Source organism: Monodelphis domestica, chromosome 5 (genome assembly GCF_027887165.1).
Source record: "Monodelphis domestica isolate mMonDom1 chromosome 5, mMonDom1.pri, whole genome shotgun sequence".
In the NCBI taxonomy this organism is placed as follows: domain Eukaryota; kingdom Metazoa; phylum Chordata; class Mammalia; order Didelphimorphia; family Didelphidae; genus Monodelphis; species Monodelphis domestica.
Genome location: NC_077231.1, coordinates 292,290,685 through 292,312,965, shown reverse-complemented (window position 1 = coordinate 292,312,965; position 22,281 = coordinate 292,290,685). Strand labels below are relative to the sequence as shown.

The 22,281-nt window shown below is 36.3% G+C and overlaps 1 protein-coding gene across 1 annotated transcript in view; it reads right to left on the bottom strand.

Annotated features, from left to right (window-relative positions):
• The window catches only part of KCNH8 (potassium voltage-gated channel subfamily H member 8), a 406,798-nt gene that overhangs the window by 146,070 nt on the left and 238,447 nt on the right, over window positions 1–22,281 (bottom strand). Inside the window, exons 6-7 of the mRNA XM_001369648.3 lie at window positions 11,071–11,228; window positions 5,015–5,222 (exon numbers count right to left, since the gene is read on the bottom strand). Of these exons, the coding sequence (XP_001369685.1) occupies window positions 5,015–5,222; window positions 11,071–11,228 (366 nt within the window). The remainder of the gene's footprint in view (window positions 1–5,014; window positions 5,223–11,070; window positions 11,229–22,281) is intronic.

The following is a 22,281-nucleotide window of genomic DNA, read 5'->3' as shown; positions in this document are numbered from 1 at the left end:
TTTTCAAATTCCACTGTTTTATGAGAGTCTCTGTATTTCATTGTATTTTGCTGATTGTCTACTTTAAGATTTAATTTTGTTGTTTTAAATTCATATATTAATGTATTCAATATTATTGTGTTACACTGAATCAGTTTAATCGAATGTTTCAACTTTTAGATATATTCTGTTACCTTTCCCCTATAACTATACTGAACAAATATTACTGAATAAATCCACAAAAACAGCTTTTTTCTTCCATTTTGCATTTGTTAAATGTCATGTAGATGATGGATGGACTCAACCTGGCTAACAAGCTTTGAAGAATTTAATGAGCTAAATATCTCAAATAGGTTTTAAGGGGTCTTCAGACATGAGTTTTAGATTTTTTTTTCCAGCAAGTCTGACTGATCATTTTGCCTGCCTCTGAGTTATTTGTAACAAAAGGTAAAGAGTCCATTTTAGTAGCTGAAGTGAAGCACTGTTATAATCCCTAACTCTGCATTTGTAAAAATGTGAGTCAATGAGACATAACAGTCTCATACTAAAGGAGCTGTGAAGTTGATCCCAGGGCATGGTACCCCTGAATGGCTCCCAAGAAGCAGTATCTCTCATTTGTAACTCTTCTGCTCATTCTACCATCAGAATGATATAGATTCTTGGTGACATTTTTAGACCCAACATCAATAGTTCAGAGGTTTGATTTTTTTCTAGGCTTCTCTGCCACACTTTGTAATGATGGCAGTAATAGAAAAAAAATCTCAGCCAAGGTTGAAATATTGCTACACCTGAAAAGTGAGAAGTACCCATTAGTTTTAAATGTCACACAGCAGAATCATGTGAATTCTGATGATAATGGGTTTGTTTGCTATTATAATTAAATGGGCTATTATAGCTTTGGGGATTTTGATACTTTTTGAATGTGCTATACATGTTGCACTACTGTTCTTTATAAAAAATTGTTACTTTGTGAAAATTACTTGCACTCACACAGAGTGGATCATGGCTAAGTTTGAAGAGAAATGGATCTCATTTTTTGGTGAGAAACCTTTATATTCTTCCATTCCTTAGCTGACACAGTGTGTCAATGATTGTAAGCTATATATTTTTGATTTTTAAAACTTTTATTATTGTTTTTGCTTGCATGTGCAATATACTATTTCAGTTTTATTTTTTTCTCTCCTTTTTGTATTAGAAGCATATGCCAACAGTATTGAGAAGATTTTTCTTTAAATTTTTTGATTTTGCCATAAAATAAGTTTAAAATACATTTGCCCCAATATCAATGCATACCCCCAAACCTTTAGACTATAACAATGATGCCATTGATTGTTAAAAAAATTATGGAACTTTGCTTAATGATTTTGTCTGATTCCAGGGGAAGGGAATACAAAAAGAACCATTGTATAGTGCCAAAGAAGCACAAAGCTAAACTGCATAATTTATCGAGAACAAGGTCAAAGAGACCAACCAATCCCAATGGGATTGATGAAATTTTGAGCCAAGGCAAGAGCTCTTGAATTTGTTTGGGGTTCGAGGTTGTGACTGTTTTAACATATGTCAAAGGCATGCCTTTCTTCTCCCACATTCTACCAAGTATCTCAAATTTGGCTTTTTCCTGGCTCCTATAATCTAGTCCCTATTCTGTCTTTCATAGTGTGGCAACTTCCCTGTAGTCATGGCTGCAAATGGGTAATTAAAATATTACTGCATTTTGTCTTACAGACTTGTGGGATATAAATTACTTTAATTGGACTCTAATACAAAGACCTGTTATGAATTTATACTTGTTTCCTCAAAATTTTATGTCCTTAGATTTTTGATATTTTGGTTCTGAATTTTTTTCTCCCCCCAAAATTTACTTTTTCTTCCATTTATTTTTCTTTTATGTTTTTGTTTTTTTTCTTTTGATAATTGATTCATAAACATCATAACTCAGTCTTGCATTCCTAAGTGATCCCTGTGTTTCAACACCCTCTTCTGGGGTGATGTATTATTATTCTAAAATGCAAAGTTTAAATTCTTTTTGAGAGTAATTTTAGGTTAAGAAACATGCTACGTCTCTGAATCCAGAAAATGAATGGTTTGGAGAAGGCATCCTGACAATGCCTCCATAGAACACACACTGCACCAGAAGACCCAGAGTGAACTTTGGGATGTGGTGATTTGAACTGTGTGGGGTTGAATGCATTTGTTTTTGTATGTATACTCTTATGTTGAAGGGGACTGTCTCCTAATTGGCTTTTTGTCAATGTGCCTAGAAATAATTGGTTTTGTTCTTTTCCCTTTTATCCCTAAATTATTGTAATTTAAAAGTTGGTTATGTTTACAAGATCCATTGGAGAGACAAGTCTTCCACCAGTTCTCAGGGGGGGGGGGTTGTAATTGAAAATCTGTTACCCTAATAAAGAACTACATTTCCAGGGAGCCCACTGACTTCCTGTCATTACATACTTCCTGTAGACTGGGGATATTAGGTGGGGACATGGAGGGTCCTGCTCTCTTTTTGGCCCTGTTGGGGAGCATGGTGGTGGTGAGTGGGAATTTTGAAATGGCTAATCAGTCATGTGCACATGGTCTTTATTTTGTATCCTCCTTATTCCTTGATTTTTAATGATCATTAATAAATCTCCTAAAATATAATATTTTGATTATTGAGATTTAATTTTAATTTTTATAATAGTGAAATAAAAGTTTAAAAAATAACAATTACTGAGTGCTCTCACTGCAAAGCTTTTGTTTATGTGGGTTATAGCTAGCAATATTTACTATATTAGAAATAAAAAGATTTAGAGCTTCATGAAAATAGTATTGACCTCACTAGGCCATCTAACTGGGTCTGGAGGATCCCAGGAATCACTGGATTACATTTTGAGAGCTGCTGTTGTAGTGGATAAAAGGATAGTCTTAGAATCAGGAACATTTTAATTCAAGCCTTTCCTCTGTCACATACTATTATGTGTTACCCTGGATAGTCTCACTCACTTAACCAATATGGTTTGTTTATTTCCATTGCTGAAAAGAATGTCTATACTTGGAATTTCCTATAGTCATATACCTAGAGATACAGACTGCATATATTGTCCTCATTTTAGCACAGGATTTTTTACTCCATGATCTTACTGTTTTACCCCAGAGATCAGATTGTCCTCTATCCCCTTTTCTCACCTTCTTTGATAATTCAAGTCTATAAGATAAAGAACTTAGAGCTGAGTGGGATGGAATCCAATTCCCTCATTTTACAGATGAAGAAACTGAGGTCCTGAATAACTTTACATTCTCAAGATTACACAAGAAGCATCAACCAGGCACAAAGTCAATAAATTTTTATAAGGGTAATGAGAAAACAAGACCCCAAACTTATAATAATTTTCCCCAAACTACAAAATATCTGATTACATACATTTTTTTTCTATAGCTCAAGTACTTTTATGGGCAGAATTCATACTGGGGAGTTCATTACTCTGAAACTGCTACCTATGGATTGTCCCTTTATTCTCTAAATATAATCTTCCATCTTTTCTAAAACATGATTTTCTGAGTGCACACATAAGGCTTCCTCTGGATAGTTTCTGCCCTAAATTCCTGGAATGAGATGAGGAAGCCTTAATTAATGGTCTCACCTATTCCCTCATGTTTTGGCTCCTTGGCTGATGTCCAAGTTCTCTTTGTAACTGTGAGATTGCTTTTTGGTATCAGAAGGTTGGGAAAAGTGCACAAAAAATATATTTTTTTTTCAACAGAGAAATGGGTCCTCTTTTTAAAAAATATTAGCCTTTTCCCTTTATAATTATACTTAATAAAATCTCTTTTATTTTCCATTAGAAGCTTACTTATAGAGTATAGTGCTTTTGGGCTTCCTTGGACTTCCAGGGAGAAGGCTTATTTCTGTAATTTATTAGCTCTGGATCAGTCTCTTAACTCTTCAGATCTGTTTCTTACCTATATGACTTTGGGTAAGTTAAAGAATCTCAGCTTCAGTTTTTATCTGTCAAGTGGGTATGAATATTTTAGGCTACCTGCATTGTGTGGGAGGCATTCTGTAAATCAGAAAGAACCACATAAATATAACTTGCTTTTTTATTGCAATTGCCTTATCTTCAAAATGGGCAAAATGATGTATGCACTGATTACCTCCTGGTTATTATATAAACCAAATGATTTACTAGCTGCGTGACCCTGGGCAAATAACAAGTAACAGTCTTTATCAATCTCAGTTTCCTGGAGATAATAATAATATCTACCTTGCTGAATATCAAATGAGGTCTTTGTATAGCACTTAGGATAGTGTCTGTCACATAGTAGGAGCTTACTAAATGCCTATTCTCTTTCCCTTATTCTCACCCTCCCTCTTTCTAATACTCTACATGGGATTTAGTAAATCCATGGTTGTGGGATGGGGAAGACATGTCTCTATAGGCTTTTGATAGTGTTACTGTCAGATAATCCTTAAAAGTATGTATTCCACACATGTTGATCATAGGGCCCAAAAGTTTTGGGAACCATAGTTGGATATATCCCAGTTTCTAATAATCCTACTAATTCTCAAGGCTCCAACCTGACACAGGCTATTTTTTTTTCTCTTTTTATGTTCCTCCTTTAAACTATAAAAGAAAAAAAATGAGTAATCATTTCCCTCAGCTGCTTTGCGGTTGTCTTTTGTCATTTCTCTGTAACTGAGATCTTTAGAATAGTTGACAAGAGGCCTGTTGCCTAGATGAGAAGTGGTTGCTAGAGCTGCCCAAGGACTTGCCAAATTGGTGCCACAAGGGACTGTCTTAGCCTTCTACAGAGGCATTATTCATTTCAAAATGTTGCCTTGACTAGAAAACTTTCTTCTTCTTCTTTGGTAAGATAATGAGATGCTCTCTAAATTCCTTTCAGGAGAAATGATGTCACAGACTGAGGTGAAAATTCAGAATGGAGTGAGTTGGTGAATATATCTCTACTCCTCTGTAAGGTGCTGAGAGTTCCAGTCTAACTTAGTTTTAAACTTAGAAACAAAACAGAAGACATGGCAAGTGGAGACCCTTACCAACTTCCCAAGACAGAAGGCTGTTCTCTTCCCTCTCCATTTTTCCAATGACGTACCAGATGCACGCCATCCAGTGTGCGAGCAAGGCAAACATAGACATCAGCAGAGTCAGGACGATTGTGCTGTGTTGGGAGTAACGGTCCAACTTCTGCAGGAGCCGCAGAAGACGTAATAACCGCACTGTCTTCAGCAAGTGGACGAGGGACACCTAGGGCAATGAAGAAAGACCCAGTGGGTTAACTTCATTCTAGAATTCTCTTAATCCTGTTGCTAAAGATAATGGTACTTGGACCAAGTGTTTGGTTAATTATGTCACATTATTGAATACTGTTCTATGGGCATGTCTTAAAAACTTCCAGAATATATACATATATATATCTGTATATGGTTTTTAAAACCTGTGATTCCCATAATATGTGAATGAGTCCTGCCCACATTTTTACCACAGGAACCTTGAGCTACATACTTATGTATGTTTTAGCATCCAAAAGTGGAATGGAATGCATCAGTAAGTAGTAAATTGCCCTTTTCTAGAGTTATAAAGGCTGGACAGTCATTTGTCATGTATATTGTCATGGGGATCTCTTTTTTTTTAACCCTTACCTTCCATCTTGGAATCAATACTGTGTATTGGTTCCAAGGCAGAAGAGTGGTAAGGGCTAGGCAATGAGGTAACAGTGGTTTCTTTCTTGTCAGTATCCTTACCTAAAACATCTCATGTTCCCTTCTAAATTTGGTGCCTCTATCCATGAATAAAACGAATGTCATTATTTTAATGCCTTTTATGCACCATGGTGTCTTGGACACTGCACATAATGCACACTTGGTCCTTGCCCTAAAGGAATAGCCATTCTAAAATAGATAAGATAGACACAATATCAAGATATGGATCAGAAAAGGAGATATTATTTACCAAATTTCCCTTTGTTATTGTTTTTCTCATTTTCCTTCATTTTGGAGCAAGAAAAAGGAACATGATTTTGACATATATAAAGGAGAGCCCCTTCCCTCAAGAGGGTATATTGAATTTTCAGCAGTTTTGGGGATCAGTACATAGAAAATAATGTCAAATGTCCTAATTAATTTTTTGCAAATGGGAACACAGGTAATGACCATTGAAAAAACATTAAAAGGACTCTGGGCTCACAGTTTCAAAAACAAAGGGACTTTAGAGATCTTCGATTTCAACACTTCCATCGTATAGCTGAGAAATTTAGGCTGATGGAGAAGGAGCTTTCCCAAGTTCACATAATGGTAAGTACTTCGACCTGAAATTTGGACCTAGATCCTCTTCAATTGATCAATAAGTGTCCTCCAAATAGGAGAGCTGTTACTATAGTGAGAAAAATATTTTTTCAAATGGCTCTCAAATAGAGGGTTGCAAGGGTCCCAGAAAAGAAAACTTTACAATGTATCACCCTGTTCTAGGAAGGCTTTCTCTAGATCTAGGAAGGATAGTTTGGAGAAAGTCCTGGGCCTGGTCTAATGGCTGCATTATGTTCATAACACCATTTAACACTCACATGGAGCCAGTCTGTATCTAGGAAAGATGGTCATCTGCTCTTATTCTAAAAGGCAGCAAGGTTTCACAGTTGACACAGTGCTGAACTTGGAGGTAGGATGACCTGAATTCAAATGTAACTAGCTATGTGACCCTGGGCAAGTCACTTTACCCTTTTTGTCTCCATTTCCTCATCTGTAAAATGAGCTGGGGAAGTACATGGAACCCTTCGCATTTTCTTAGCCAAGGAGACCTCAAATGGGATTATGAAGAGTTGGACATGATGAAAAAACTGAACAACAGTTGTTTTAGAAAAAGTCCAAGAAAGTTTGGTCTTGTTAGTCAGCATTTAGAATGTAGTATCCTTCAAGACCTTTGTTATTATGTTCTTAGGTTTTCTGAGAAGTAGAATAGTGCGATGCAAGGAACATAGCACTCATCAGAAGTCTGGGCTTCAAGTAAAACATTTCCAGTGAGGAAAATTCCTTAACTGAGTCATATCAGCAACTCATTTATAACATTGTGTAATCAATAGTTAAATGACTTACCCATGGTCAAGAGGCTTGCTTATGTCAGGGAGGGGACTTTGGTCTCTCTAATCGGCTCTATAGCCACTGTGACATGTTGCCTTTCTTATGATAGCATCAAATAGTGATGATGTCAACATTAAAAAGCATTTATACAATGCTTTGAAGTTTGTATGTAAATTGACACACAATTTCTCATTATGGCCTCATTCATCCAAAGACATCAGGTATTCAGGGAATATTATTTCCATTTTACAATCAAGGAAACTGAGGCTTGGAGAGACTTAAGGATTTGTTTGTTCTTTGTACTTGTTTCTCCAGTGCCTGTTCAAAGAGACTGGCACAGAGTTGGTGCCTAAAATATTTATTGATTGATGGATTGCCTTGTCCAGTGCCACATCACTAGTAAAATATGGTCAGGAAGTGTTGAGTCCAGGTTTTCCTAACTCCAGCCCTATAGCCTATTAAAAATTGAATTAGTTTCCATTCATTTTATGTCTCTTAATATTTCCTATGAAACATTCTTTTTTCCCCCTCATGCATCATACATTCCCTTTGAATATTTTTTGAATTTCTTTGTATAGCCTTGTCTTAAGCCATTACTTTCTTCATTTTGGAGACTTATGTTGTCAAATTCCACATTCAAAGGCACTTAAAAAGACTAACAATTTCATGTCCCATTGATTGATATCATCCTCTGGATTTCCCCCAGAGTCTTTCCCAGTTGAGTTATAAGCCTCTTTAGAAAATGTTGACAATCTTTACTGCCTACCTACAGAAATCCTGTTGAATGAGCAATTAACAAATGTTCAGCCTGAAGATGGTTGCTCGGTATTTGGGACTGACTTTCTGAGCTCATTCCAAATTGAACAATGACAACTCTGATCATTTTATTTAATGAGGGGAAAATGCCAGTGAGGACTTGAGAAAGAATTCATTTTCATGGGAGGGCTGTCAACTAATGGAGAAAAATGTCCCATTCGAAGTTATGCCAAATCACTTTTTACATACCAAGAAAGTACACATTGACAATGACAGAAACAGAATATAACAATGGTCAGAAAACATTCATGCCTTTCCAGACATCTTAGTGGTGGTAATAGCTAGAATTTACATATCACTTTAAAATTAAAAAAGCACTTTACAAATATCATCTAATTTTTTTCCTCACAACAATTCTGAAAAGTAGGTACTGTAGTCTCCATTTTACTGATGAGGAAACTAAGGTAGGTAACAGTTAAGTGACTTGACCAAGGTCAAATGTCTTTAGTTAGATTTGAAGGAATGCCTTACAATAGAATACCCTTGCCAGGACATTCCCAAGTTTTATATCCTCCTCATATAAGTTCCCTCTCCTCTCACCCTTTCTATATCAAATATCTCCTTTCTTTTTCTTCCTCTATCTGCCCTCAGTTGAATGGGCCAAATAGCCATTGAATGAATATTAAGATGAAAAGTCACCAAAGTAGATTCAGTTAGTACTCAGCTACAGCACAAGGAAGGGAAAATGCATTTCTATCAACAAAGACCTTTGGTGGAGTCAGATTTTCTCAGTGTGCTACTTGCTCCCTGGGAAGAGGTTCCAGCATGAAAATCACTCCTTTAGTGTTCCGGCAGAATGAGCACTGTAAAGGCAAAGTGCCCCAATGGCCTTAAAAAGTTCCTAATGGCACTTGACTTGGCATTTAGAGGTTTCCATGGGCTGCTTTCAGTTTTCCTTGCCAGACTCGCTGCACATCCCTTCCTTTTACAAATTCAATGTTACAACCAAATTGACATGGGTTTGCTCTCCAAAACTGGCACAATTCTATGTGCCTGAAATATACCCATTTCATCTCAGAAGCTTTTTAGAATTCTTAGCTTTCTTCAAGAAGCTGACCTGAGGTATCATTTCCAATGAGGAATCTTTTTGGTTATTTCTAGTCATTATTTTTTTTCTTTTCCTCCTCAAATTATTGAATTCTTTATTGTGTGCATCAACCAATCAAAAAAACAAGCATTATCATGATCCTACTATGTGTCAGGCACTGTGTTAGGCCCTGGCAATTAAAAAAAATCAAAGCAGAACAGTTTCTTCCCTTGAGGAACTTATCTTCTAGCTATAACAAAATATGTCCATATTCTTGATTCCATATTAAAGCTTCTCTTCACATTTGACATAGTGAAGTAAAAAGATTTTGAAGAATTATAGTATGTTCTGCTGACTTCTTCCCAGGAGAATATAAGTTTCTTGAGGGAAGGGACTGTTTCATATTTCTCCAAATTCTTAGAGCCTGGCATAGTGTTTTCTATAGAGTAGGTTTTAGTCATTCTTGCCATTCTTGCCATTTAATAAGGCAGCACTTTAATCACTTCTGAGGATACAAGTGGGGTTTTCCACCTTTTGCTATTGGAGGATCCTTTTCAGCATCAAAATTTTTGATGTATTCCCACATACAAATATGTGGGGAGCCAATAGACCCCTCACTGACTGACATGGTCACAGTGGGAATCTAGGACCTGCAAGGCAACCCCCCCCCCCGAGAAAAAGCCCCCCTCTAATCCCCTTCTGTGACTTCTCTCCCTCCAATTTTCCTTACCAATGGACTTGTTATGATTATTGTTTCCTTCTCAATATAGGAGAAATAATATGAGAGCAAATACATATAGGATCTGTCTATATCTATCTTTCTATATCCCACTTTAATCCCCCTAGGTTATTAACCCCAAAGATTGCATTCACAGAATTAAAGTCCAAAGAGTATTGCCCATTGCCCCCCTCCTTTCCCTCTTCACAGAGCCACATTCATACTTCTATCAGTGTTGACCAATTAAGAAAATGTATAATAACAGAAAGTGATGTTTCTAGAAATGTTTTTAAATAAAAAGACATTTTATTCATCACGAAAGCATCTAAAACATGGTATAATGAATAGAATTTTGGAACTGGAATCAAGATGGTCATAAGATTAAATAATAGCTCTGTCATTAGCTAACCCTGAGACCAGGGGAATTTCGTTTTCAGATTCTAGTTTTCTTATCTGTTAAATGCAACTAAAAATTTGTGCCCTTGCTATCTTATTGGGTGGTAATAAGGGAAAATTGCTGCCAACCATCAGACTTCATATCATTGTGAGTTATTTGATTCCTGTTATCCATTTGAAAAGTCCACTTGTCATCCTGAACCAAATCAAATAGAACCAAATAAAGATTTGAGGCTGGGGAATCATTTACCTTTTGCATTTGCTTCTCCAGCCCTAACCACAATACCTGGCACATGAAAAAAGCTTTGTGAATGCATGCCCATTCACTTATATGTCAAATGAAATGTTTTGTGAGTGAATTGATTCATGGAACTCTTGCAAAGCATTAGGCTAGCCACCTACAAGTTAGTCATGCAGTGGTAACAGCTGACAGAATTCATTAAATTCTATATATTAGATCGTGAATTAGAGCTAGAAGAGTTCTTGAAGATCAGCTCAAATGGGAGCAGCTGGGTGGCTCAGTGGATTGAGATCCAGGCCTAGAGATGGGAGGTCCTAGGTTCAAATCTGACCTCAGACACTTCTTAGCTGTGTGACCCTGGACAAGTCACTTAACCCCCATTGCCTAGCCCTTACCACTCTTCCACCTTGGAACCAATATATAATATTGGTTCTAAGACAAAAGATGAGGGCTTAAAAATGAAGTACAACAAAAAACAACAACAAAAAAAGATCATCTCAAATAATTATGATGATGAAATAGACAAGGAGACATTGTTTGACTTATCAGGTCTCACATGGTATTAACAGGAAGAGCTAGAATTCAAACCCAGCCCACTAACTCCATATTCTGCTATGATAAATATTGCCTCCTCTTCTCTACCTAGAAATTGAATCCAGCTCTCAAAAGGGCTGGGAATAGAGCATCTGCTTTGTTTGTACGTGACAATCTGGGCCTTTTCATTGAAGAGAATGCAAGCCTCTTTATACCTACTGAACCTGGGATATGGAATAAGAAAATGAAGAGCCACAGGCAAGCACATGTAGGGAGTGTAGTTCACTTACCACAGTGACATTAAAAGCATAGAGGAGGTCAAAGGGCAATGCAGCAATCAGGTCAATGATGAACCATGTTGTGACATAGTGGATGCAAATAGATCTTGCTTCAAATATCACTTGTCCAGATTTGCTGACGTAGGTTGTTCGGAAATTTAAAATAATATCTGGGTTGTAAAGAAAGGAAAGAAAAAAACAGAACAGAACTGAAGAGACATGGGACAACTCATTCTTAATTCTATGAGGGACCTTGGAGATCATCTGATAAAAACTTCTCTTATGAATGGAAAAACCCAAGCCCAGAGAAATATAGTGACTTATCCAAAGTCACGTAGCAAATCAGTAGCAAAGCTAGGACTATAAGGGAGGTCTTTTAATTCCTATTCAGTGTTTTTTCTCCTATATTGAATTGCTTTGCATGTCCTTTTTCTAATGGACTGTGCTCATTCATTGATGTAAATAAACATTAAGTATCTAGTCTGCATAATGCATTATGTATGGCCCTGGAGTCTCCTTCACTCATTGGAAAGTCAGGTAAGGAACACTTTGGTGACCAAATCATTCAAATGCTAATTTCAAGGTGAAGTTGAGCCTTCTTTTTCTTCAATGAAATGAACACTTTTCATGGCTCAGACATCTCTGAGACTCCTTACTTTGGTCTCCAGGTGGGTTAGAAACAAATCCCAAAGCATGAGTTTCTCCTTACCCTTTTGACAGTCAATAAAATGTATTAAATTCCTACTATGTGCCAGGCACTGAGTTACACACTAGGGATATAAAGAAAAGTAAAAGAAAGCTTGTGCTCTCAAGGATCTGATAGTATATGGGGGAAACAGCATGCATACAACTATGTATATAAAGAAACTAATATACAGGATAAATTACAGGAAATAATCATCAGAGGGAAAGCATGAGAATTAAGGGGAATTGGGAAAGGCTTCCTTTAGAAGGTGGGGTTTTTGCTAGGAATTGAAGAAAGCCAGGAAAGAAAAGAGATGAGGAGGGAGCACATTCTTAACATGAGGTACGGCCAATGAAAATTCCTGGTGTTGGCCAATCCAGTGCCTTGTTCAAAGTATTAGGGTCATCCACTGCATCTGGGGCCATTAGTAGACATCCTGACTTTTGACTTGTCATGGAACTTCAGTGATTCTGGAAGAGAGGGAGGCTGAGCAGTCTGTGCAACTGCCTCACTCAGATCCAACTCATGTGCATGTCAACACATCACCTGGAGATGTCATTGTCCAAAAACAATAATGATAAAGCCTTCTTTGGGGAAAAGTAGAGTCCAGTATCATTGGGTTACACAATACATGGAGAGGTGTAAAGTATAAGAAGATTGAAAAGGTGGAGGAGGACAGATTATAAAGTTTCAAAAGCCAGTTTGAAGACTGTATATTTGATCTTGCTTTCGTATTCATGTCTAGTCTCTTATGACCGTGAATGACTCACTTTTCCTTCCTGGGTTTCATTTTTTTATTTGAAAAGTGAAAAGGTTAGACTATATGGCCTCTAAAGTCACTTCTGACTCTAAGTTAATTGCCTTATGATCCTTCCCAATTAGAGAAATATTTGGAACCAGGGAATTCTTGGAATTATGCCACTGACTTCCCACCTGGATCCCTGCTTGAATTCATTCTTTCTAAAATGGAATGTGATTCTTTGAATGAGAGTGGCAGTCTCCTTTGATAGACTTGCTAGGGTTTCCATTTGGAAACAGCTGGCCAAATTAGACACAAAGGAACAAGATAGAGGAGCAAGTAATGAAGCATTACTTGCTACCTTAAAAGATTACTGAAATAATAGATAATAAACACACAATATTTGAAGATGGGAGTAAGATCTAAACTTTGGACTAATGTCATATAAAGCACGTATAGAGGACAGAATGATGAATTGGACCAAGAGGAACTGGATTCCAGTAAGAGCTGTGACATTGACAAACCAGGTGACCTTGGGTAAGTCATTCCTCTAATATACAAGTCTGGTGTCAATTCAATCAGATTTTGTTCCCAATTCAAGACAATTTTGACAATTACTAAAGAAATATAGATTTTTCCAAAAGACAAAAAGTTAAGTTGTTGATATGCTCATATTTCCTGAATATTCAAATATATGCACACTATATATAGTGAAGCCTCAGAATAACAAAAAAAAACAATAGAAAAAGATTTAAATACAAAAACTTACACTTTTATTTGCCTAGTAGCAGTACATTTATTTTCCTCCTTGATCCTCAGAGTGACTTTGTGAAGTCAATCACAGATTCAGAATTTTAGAGAAAGTTGTAACCCTTGCTGTTTTTGTTTACTACTTCAGTCACATCTGACTCTATATGACCCCATGGATGAAGGTTAAGTTACTTGACCCCGGTCACACAGTTAATAAACATCTGAGGCCAAATTTGAACTCAGATCTTTCTTAAAATGTGGGCCTGGTGCTCAATTCATTGTGCACCACCTACTTGCCCAAGTAACCTTAGAAATCAGCTATTCTAACAATTTTTTTTTACAGATGAAGAAAGTGAGGGTCAGAAAGAGAAAATGAATTCCCTCAAGTCACAATTTAATTAGGGGTCTTAAATCTAGTTTTATCAACTCCTAATTCAATGCTTCATCCATAGCTATAGGGGAGGCATCATTATCAAAATAATGGATGAGATATCACTGTCATGTTGGGCAAAGAAACTATAGGGATAAGGACTGAACCTGTGTTTTTATTGGCATAGGGAACTCGTGGGTGAAGGAACTCCCTTTAGTTAACACAGGTCTGTAATTTCTCTGCAATTGATGTTTCTTATAGAATTTATATTCTTAGAGACTCTTAGAGCAATAAAAGATTAATTGCCTTGCCCAGTGCCACCTAGTCCATATGGGGAATACTTGAACTCATGTCCTTTCTGACTTTGAGGCCATTTCTCTCTCCTCTACAAATTCAGAAGCTTGTCTATGATCATACAGCTATTTGTTTCTTGGCAGATCTAGGACTAGATGCTAGTTTTCTGCCTTCTAGTCTGGCAGTGGCCCTATTTGTCATGACAACTTTCTGTGACTCAGGTAAGACAGGTTGAGCTCTGTTAAGTAGAACCCCAAACCAGAAGTAAAGATAAACTGTTCTGGCTCATTAATTATAGGGATTACATATTTGTCTTAATTAAACTGAAAGTCTTTCTCAGAAACCCAGTTTCCCCAAAGCCCAATATCCTGCATTCTCTATTGTTAGCATCCTACACTGAGAAATGAAAAAAACATGAAGAAAAACAATTTCAAGGTGATTTTCCTCACTATGTAGAGATATGGAGATGGCAAAGGACAGAATCTTCTTTAAAGGATTGCTACTAGATAAGAATAGAGAGTGAGAAAAAAGATCATCCAACTTCTAGAGGCACACAAGAACCCAGCATGTTTGCTCTTTCATTTTTAGGGCTTGTGTCAAATTGCTTTGCTATGCTAAAAGACAACATGTTATAATTTCCTAATAAAGAGAAAACACCTCAATTTCATGGTTCACGCGTTTTCACGTAGAACAGAGAACAGAAGATCTGCCAGGCATCCAAACCTCGATTTGGCAGGGACAAAAGCTTCTTTTTTAAATAATCTTTGTACCTAAAATCACATGAATGTCCACAAAACAAAGGTAAAAGTCCATAATCCCACAAATAATTGTGCTATTTTGAAGAAATTTGAAGAGTTCTGGGGCGAAAGCCTACTTACATTTTTTCTGTCCTCTTTCTGGTAAGATGTGAAATGGTGAGAATCAGCCAACTTTCCCCCCCTACATTTATTAGAAAGATTAAGGCAGTGACTACATTTGGACACAAACCTTTTCATACCCATTGGGCTTGGTGGAGTTGCTGAAATTTTACTCAAGATAATGAAGGGAAGCAGAACAGCTGCGACTGAAGTAATCCCTGTTGGAGGCCACTCACTATTGAAGGCACTCTGGGGCTAAGGCTCAAGATAACTCAAAGTAGGACAAATTCCAAAAGAATCAAAAATGTCAGGAAAAGTGGAAAAACAAATGTAAGCTCAACAGAATCTAAGCTCCTTGAGGCCAAGGACTATTTTATTTTTGCACCTATTGCATTAATATGTGCATAGTATTTAACAAGAATCATTCTAAGCTTTGAGGATAAAAAGTCAAATGTAAAGAATCTCTTGCTCTCAAATAACTTAGATTCAGAAAGAAAAATCTACATGCCATTTCTCAGATTTAGCACCTCAGAATCTGTGGATTGAAATATATCCTTGAATTATTTTCTTAGAAAAAGTACCTTTAAAGACACTTTCAAAATCATATAAGCTTCTATGATGATTAGGACTAGAGATCAATATATTAAATGACCTGCTCAATAGGGGCACCAAATAAGGTGCTCAGCAGGGAGATATGTGTTCTACAAGAGTCAGTATCATGGAAGATGGTCTGTATAAGGTCAAAATAAAGGACAGTTATCTCAGGGATAGTGAGATTCTCATATGTTCCTCTTTGTAAAAGATATCTTGATGATTTGAATTGAATTCCAGCACGCTACAAAACTTTTTCAGAGAAACCAATAGTAATAAAAAAGATTGGTTTAACTATTCACACTTCAGAAACCAAGTGGATGAAAAATGTCTATTAGGCAGGTGATGGCATACCTCTGGACAGGCAATGCATTGAAATCTATCAATATGATAGATTCTAGACAGACACTGTAGAAGGATAATGATGTGGTTCCAAAACTGGGTAGAAGAAAAAGAATAGTTTATATCACATTTAAGAAGTTCCCATGTTGCATATCTTTCTTAGATAAGCCATCTATATGTATATAAATATGTATATATATAGTGTGTATATGTGTACATACACACACATATGTATAACTAGATGTCTTCAAGGTCCCTTTCAACATAAAAATCTATGAACAGGGAAATCACAAATTCAAAGCAAGACAACTATAGGGCCTTTGAAACTGGATAGCTTAACTCCTCCCTTTCACCTTTCTTCCCTTGCTCTTTGACTTTTACCTCTTTATTCATTTTCTTAGACATGGTTCTTGCTTGGATCAGGTATTCTGGAGAATAAAGTTACCTATATAATTCCTCTAAAATAACCCTTATCTTTTGTCTTTGAATCAATACTGTGCATTTTTCCAAGGCTGAAGAGTGGTAAGAGCTAGGCAATGGGGGTTAAATGACTTGCACAGGATCACAGAGCTAAGAAGAGTTTGAGGCTAGATTTGAACTCAGGAGCTTTTGTCTAACATATATTTTCCATGGAAATCCTTAAATAATTGGACCATGATGGAATATGTAATACTTAATGCTGAATATAAATCCAGTTTCTTTGACAATTCTGAAGGCATTTCTGACATCTCGCTTTGCCCCACAGTGACCTTATTGTATCACAGATGTGTAGGTATTATTTGTTAGAACGCCATATAACTGAAAGCTTATCATGTATATACTTTATAGCTACAGTATCATTAGCTTTTAAAAATAATAGTAAAAATTTTCCTTTGTGATAAATGACTATTAAAATAACATTAAAAGCATGAAAGTAAAATAAATTATTCTATCTTAATATTCTTGAAAGCTTATAATTAGAGAGTCAAGAACTATTAAATTTGACACTCTATGAATTGGCAGAAATTTTTCCTTTTTTACTAGCTCATATGACAGAGAGAGTAGAATTTTAAAAACCCTATTGGCTTACTCATTAATGAAATATAATAATGTAATGGGTTAGGGAAAGAGCAAGAAGATGTATACTAGGTAACACTAATTAACATTCCAGCTTTGCTACTTGTTTAATGATGCATGAAACAAATAACAGAAAGAGTCAGGATGACACAAAGCAAACCAGAGGTCCTAGAAGATACTAGCCATATAGGAGCTTTCTACTTGTGCTCACTCATGCATATGTATGCATATACTGGTTATCTTGGAATATGATAATTTTCTGAGTTTGAAACAACCTCAGATTACATAAAGAGAAACAAACTGGTTAATCAAAGGGCCAAGAAGAGCCCTGCAGTCCATCCATCATGATGGTAAAAATTAAACTAGACTTGTGATTGAGTTGGTATAGGAAACTCCCAGTGAGGAAACTCCCTCTACCAATGAAGATCAGCACTTGTTCCATGACTTAGAGTCTCAGTGAGTTGAGGTTGTTATAGTTATTTAAGATTGGTTGTAGAGGCAGTGATCATAAATATAGGTCACAAATATCAGTGGAATGATATTTCCACTCCATTCCATCCAACAATGGGAGATTGCTTTATTATATAATAGTCCACAAAGCTGACCTCAGAGAATGCAGGCATGATAGGTTCCTGGTTCAGAGTGACTTTAAGAAGCTCATAGTTGAACCCTATTATGTAATTTAGGGTGATCTCTACAGGTTCAGAGCAACCTTTAGAGCATTTAAAAATGATTTTCTTCTCTAAAATGGTATGGATAGCAGCCCATTGAAGTCTTCAATCTCTTCAGACTTTTTTTCTAGGTTTTTTGTGAAAACCACAAAGAGTATCCCTGCAATATTCTGGAGCTCTTCCTCTATTTTCCTAGGCCTTTTGAGAATAGAACTAGAGCATAGAAATGTCCATTTTTTACACCTTTGTAATTCCAAGCCATGAAATAGACCATTTCTGAGTTATAATTAGACAGCAGATGAACAATCTAGTTTGCTGACTTTAGGGCTTCATTCCTCCTGATTATTTTGGCTTGTCTTTGAAAGCACTTTTCACTTCTTAATTGTTGTTCTCTCTTTACATAGAAATATTCTAAAAATATTTGCATTGAAATGTGATTCTTGGAACAATTATTTCATTATTGTAATTTTTGAAAGCCAAATATCATGACAGTATATTACAACTCCTAGAGATTCATCAAACTCGTGACTTTAGAGAAAGTGATTATTCTAATACATCATGAATATCTGTTTTTCCTTTTCTTCCCTCCTATAGAGAAACAGAAGGTCAAGAACCAAGTTATTTGCATTATTTCCTACATAGCAAAAAAGTAAGTAGTTTCCTCCCAGCATCTATCAAACACTAGTTCAGCAATTTAATTGTTCCTATCAACCTGCAACAAAGTGAGTCTCAACCTTAATGTAACATTCTCATCTTGTTTCTGTTTTCATTGCAAAAAGAATGACCTTTTCACTGAATATTATAGAACAAAAATGACTAATCTGGAGTTGATATGTTAAGAGGGTACCTCACGGCCTTTGATGAATTTGTGTTGCCTGGTTCCGATGAACTACACCCTTGCATAACCAAAGATCTGGCAGATGTGACTGTTGAACCACTGTCAGTGATATTGAAAATATAGAAAGCAGGAGAGGTTCTATGAGATTGGAGAAGGGCAAATGCTGTCCCTCTTTTTTAAAGGAAGGAAGAGAACAGAGGGTGCAAATGATAGGCTAGAGAGCTTGACTTCTATTTTTAGGAAAATTCTAGAAAGGATTCATTAGATATGATTGGCAAATATTGAGAAAAGGAAGCAGTAATTACACAAGGCAGTATTCATCAGGTACAGGTCATGCCAGACTAATCTCATTTCCCTTATTTTGTCAGAATTACTAAACTAGTATATAAGGGGAATGCTGTGGGAAGAGTTTATATATATTTTAGCAAGGCTTTTGACAAAAGTCTCTCAAGCAAAATTACTGGAGGGATTCAAAGAAAAGTTTCTGGTTCATTGTGGCAGGTTGGCAGTGGAACTTATCCAGAGTCTATGCTGGGCCATGTACCTCTATGCATTTTTATCAATGAATGAGAGGAGCAGGAAGAAGAAAGGATAGGGGGAAGAAAAGAGAGGGAGACAGGATAAAGAGAATTATAGAAAGGGAAAGAGAATAGAGAGATTAAAAGGAAGAGAGAGGGAGAGAGAAAAAGTGGGAGATAGATGGAGGAAAGTATGGAGAAAGAGTGAAAAATAGTGGCAGAGACAAGAGAAAGAGAGGGAGAGGTAGAGAGAGACAGAGAAACAGAAAAAGAGAGAGACAGAGACAGAGAGACAGAGACAGACAGACAGACAGACACACACACACATAGAGAGAGAGAGATTTTGAGATTTTAGTGAACTGCAAGTTCAATATGATTTGGTAGGGTACTATAAGAGCTGAGAAATGGAATTGTTTGAGGATCTGGAGATGTTTAGCCTTAAAGAGAAAGTATTTGGGAAATCATAATAGCTGCCTTAAAATATTGAAAAGGCTGTCACACAGAGGAAATATCAGACTTACACTGTTTGGCCCAAGGCCAATTTAGGATCAATATCAGAATTACCTAATAATCGGAGCTGTCCAAAGTAGTATGGACAGTCTGGAGAGGCAAGATGTTCTCCTTCCTTGGAGGTTTTTGACTAGGGGCTATCCACTTATCAACTGTTATCTTGGTAAGGTTGCTGTTCATTTATGGTTTGGGTCAGATAGCAACTCATGGTGCCCTTTTATCTCAGATACTGAGACATGATTGAAAATCCAGTATACCATTCAAAGAACCTGAAACAGTTAATCCAATTAACAGTTATGGATAGTTCCTAATGAGTGTGAATAATGATATGACCTGTGGGTGTATAGATTTGAATTTTCACCATTTGAAATTAAAATTATGTAAGGTATGTTAATTACTTCCAGCCCAATAGAATATATAAGGCTAGTTTAAATAATACTACCACTTAAATGATATTCATTATTTATACTAATTGGGACATAGCTATATTAACCTCTTACTATGTTCAAGGCACTGTGCTAGACATGGATAAAAAAGGACATAGTCCCTGCCCTTAAGGAGCTTATATCTCACTTAAACTACTGTTTCAAGACAAATATGTTACTAAAATGTTTTCCAGAATTTCAAAGAACTTTTGTTTAGCCTCTTAAATAAAAGAAAATAACACTCTACTTTTCTATGTTTATTATTATTATTTCTGTTAGAGGCCCAATGAAGTATTTCAATTAGGGAAGAGGCATCTTAGATAGGCTAGAACAACAGAATGATGCTCATCATGAAACCTCTCATATTACTATGGGATTTCTTTGAAGATATGGAGATAGTTATCATATTATTGAGTAGATAATACCAATGATGTTTCTAGAGCTGGGTTCTCCAAAGAACACAGAGAGGACAAGTAGACCCCCAGTCATCTGACAGCTCATCTAATCCCAAGTACTATTGTAGTAATTGTAGATGAGACTCAAAATCTTTGAAAACAACAATGATAATAATTTCTCACATTTCTCTAGTACTTTAAAGTTTTACAAAGTTCATCATAGATATTATATCATTACTTATCATTGGGTAGAGACAATAATGTAGAGGGTTGGATTTAGGGGCTTTGATCAGGAACCACAAAGTTTTGATCTAGTTTTTCCTGAGAGTTATTAATCTAAAGAAGTCTTCAATAAATGATACCTTAATCTTTCCATTAGCCTATCAAATCCTCTTTGACTAAAAGTTCACACTTTCCCCCTCAAACAACTTAATAGTTGCCTCTCATATCTATATTCTGAGCCCATTCAAAATAGCAATATTTACAGTTGCCCTGATTGATCACTGTAAGACTCAAATATTGATAAGGCACCAAATGGTCTCAATCACTTCATCTAGTTATATATTAAGGATCTGTTATGGTCTCCACTCATGCAATACTCCTGCATATAGAAGCTCAAAGGTCTAACTCAACTCTGGGAGTTGTAATTCCAGCATGATTCCAACTGTCCCCTTTTTTAAGCCAACACTCTCATGGTCACATAAATATATTGGCATGCAGTACTACAGTAAGAAACTTGACTAACTAACCCTCAACTTCGATATTCTTTTTTTACTTCTTTACACTCAACTCTGAACTCAAGAACTCAGCCACAATACTCAGGGCCTTCCTGGAATCATACTTATATCACCAGCAGAAGATCCAGATGGGTACAGTTAGATCACCAAGCATTTATTAAGCATCAGCTACATGTTAGGCACTATACCAAGTGCTAGCAATACAACAAGAGGTAAAAACTGCCCCTCAGGATCTTATAATTTAATATTATAGTGAAAAAAGCACTAGCTCTGAAGTTGAACAGCCTTGGTGTGAATCCTAACTTTATAATTTATGACATATGGCTTTACATAAGTCACATATCCCTTTTGGGCCTCAATTTCCCCAAATATACTTGTAAATGGCTTCTGATATCCCTTCTAGGTCTATATCTATGATTCCTTTTCAACCCAACATCTGGATATTGAGGGTGTGTCTGTATATGTGTGTGTATGTGTGTTTATGTGTATATATGGTAATGGCAGCAGGGAGAAAATGGTGAAAATGAATTCAATCTACTAAGCTCTATGGTTGCTAAATCTTTTTCTTTTTTACATGAAGAGTATGGGATAGAGTAAGGGAGCCATTAGGATGATTTCTGATTTTATAGAGATTTAGAAATTGATTGATGCAACAACAGGTACAAAATAAAAATCACATAGGTATAAGGAATAATCATTGCCCAGGGCAGTACAAGAAAGACAGAAAAAAAACTCACCAGCAGGTGCTGACCCTAGGGAGACCACTAGTTTACTGTCTTCCTTACTCACTCTTTTTCTTTGCTCTTTCAGGAAAACAACATTTTTGATATGTTGAAAGACTATGACAGATAGCTCTTGGGACAAGCTCTAGGATGCAGTGAATTATGAGTCTCAGGAGTCTTTATATTAATCCATCCACCCATTCATTCATCCAATTGTTTCCCTATTTTATTTATAATTGTTCTCTAGCTGATGGAAGCTATAATGGAAAGAAGCTCTGATTCACCTCATGCTTAGCTCACTTCTCAGAATTCTTTTCCTCATTCCTAGGAATCTTGACCTCGCCTTGGCCCAGAAGCCTGCCTTTTTAATTGTGGAGGCCTAAACCTAGATTATCACTTCATTAGGGACCCCAGTAATATTCTCTTTAATACTAACTCAATTCATTCCTTTGACTTCTCATAAAAATCTTGCTCTTTGTTTTCCAGCTCCCCAGTATGTGTTGCCTTTCTCCACTAGAATGCAAGCTCCCTCAGGGCAGAAACTGTCTTGTTTGTTTTTATTTTTATCCTTAGCATTTTGCTAAGGATATAGCATATAGTTAGGGTTTAATAAATTCTCTCTCTCTCTCTCCCTCCCTCCCTCCATCTAATAAACTCTATCCCAGTCTTATTTTCCTCAGTTGTGAAAAGGAGATAACCCTATATATATATATATATATATAT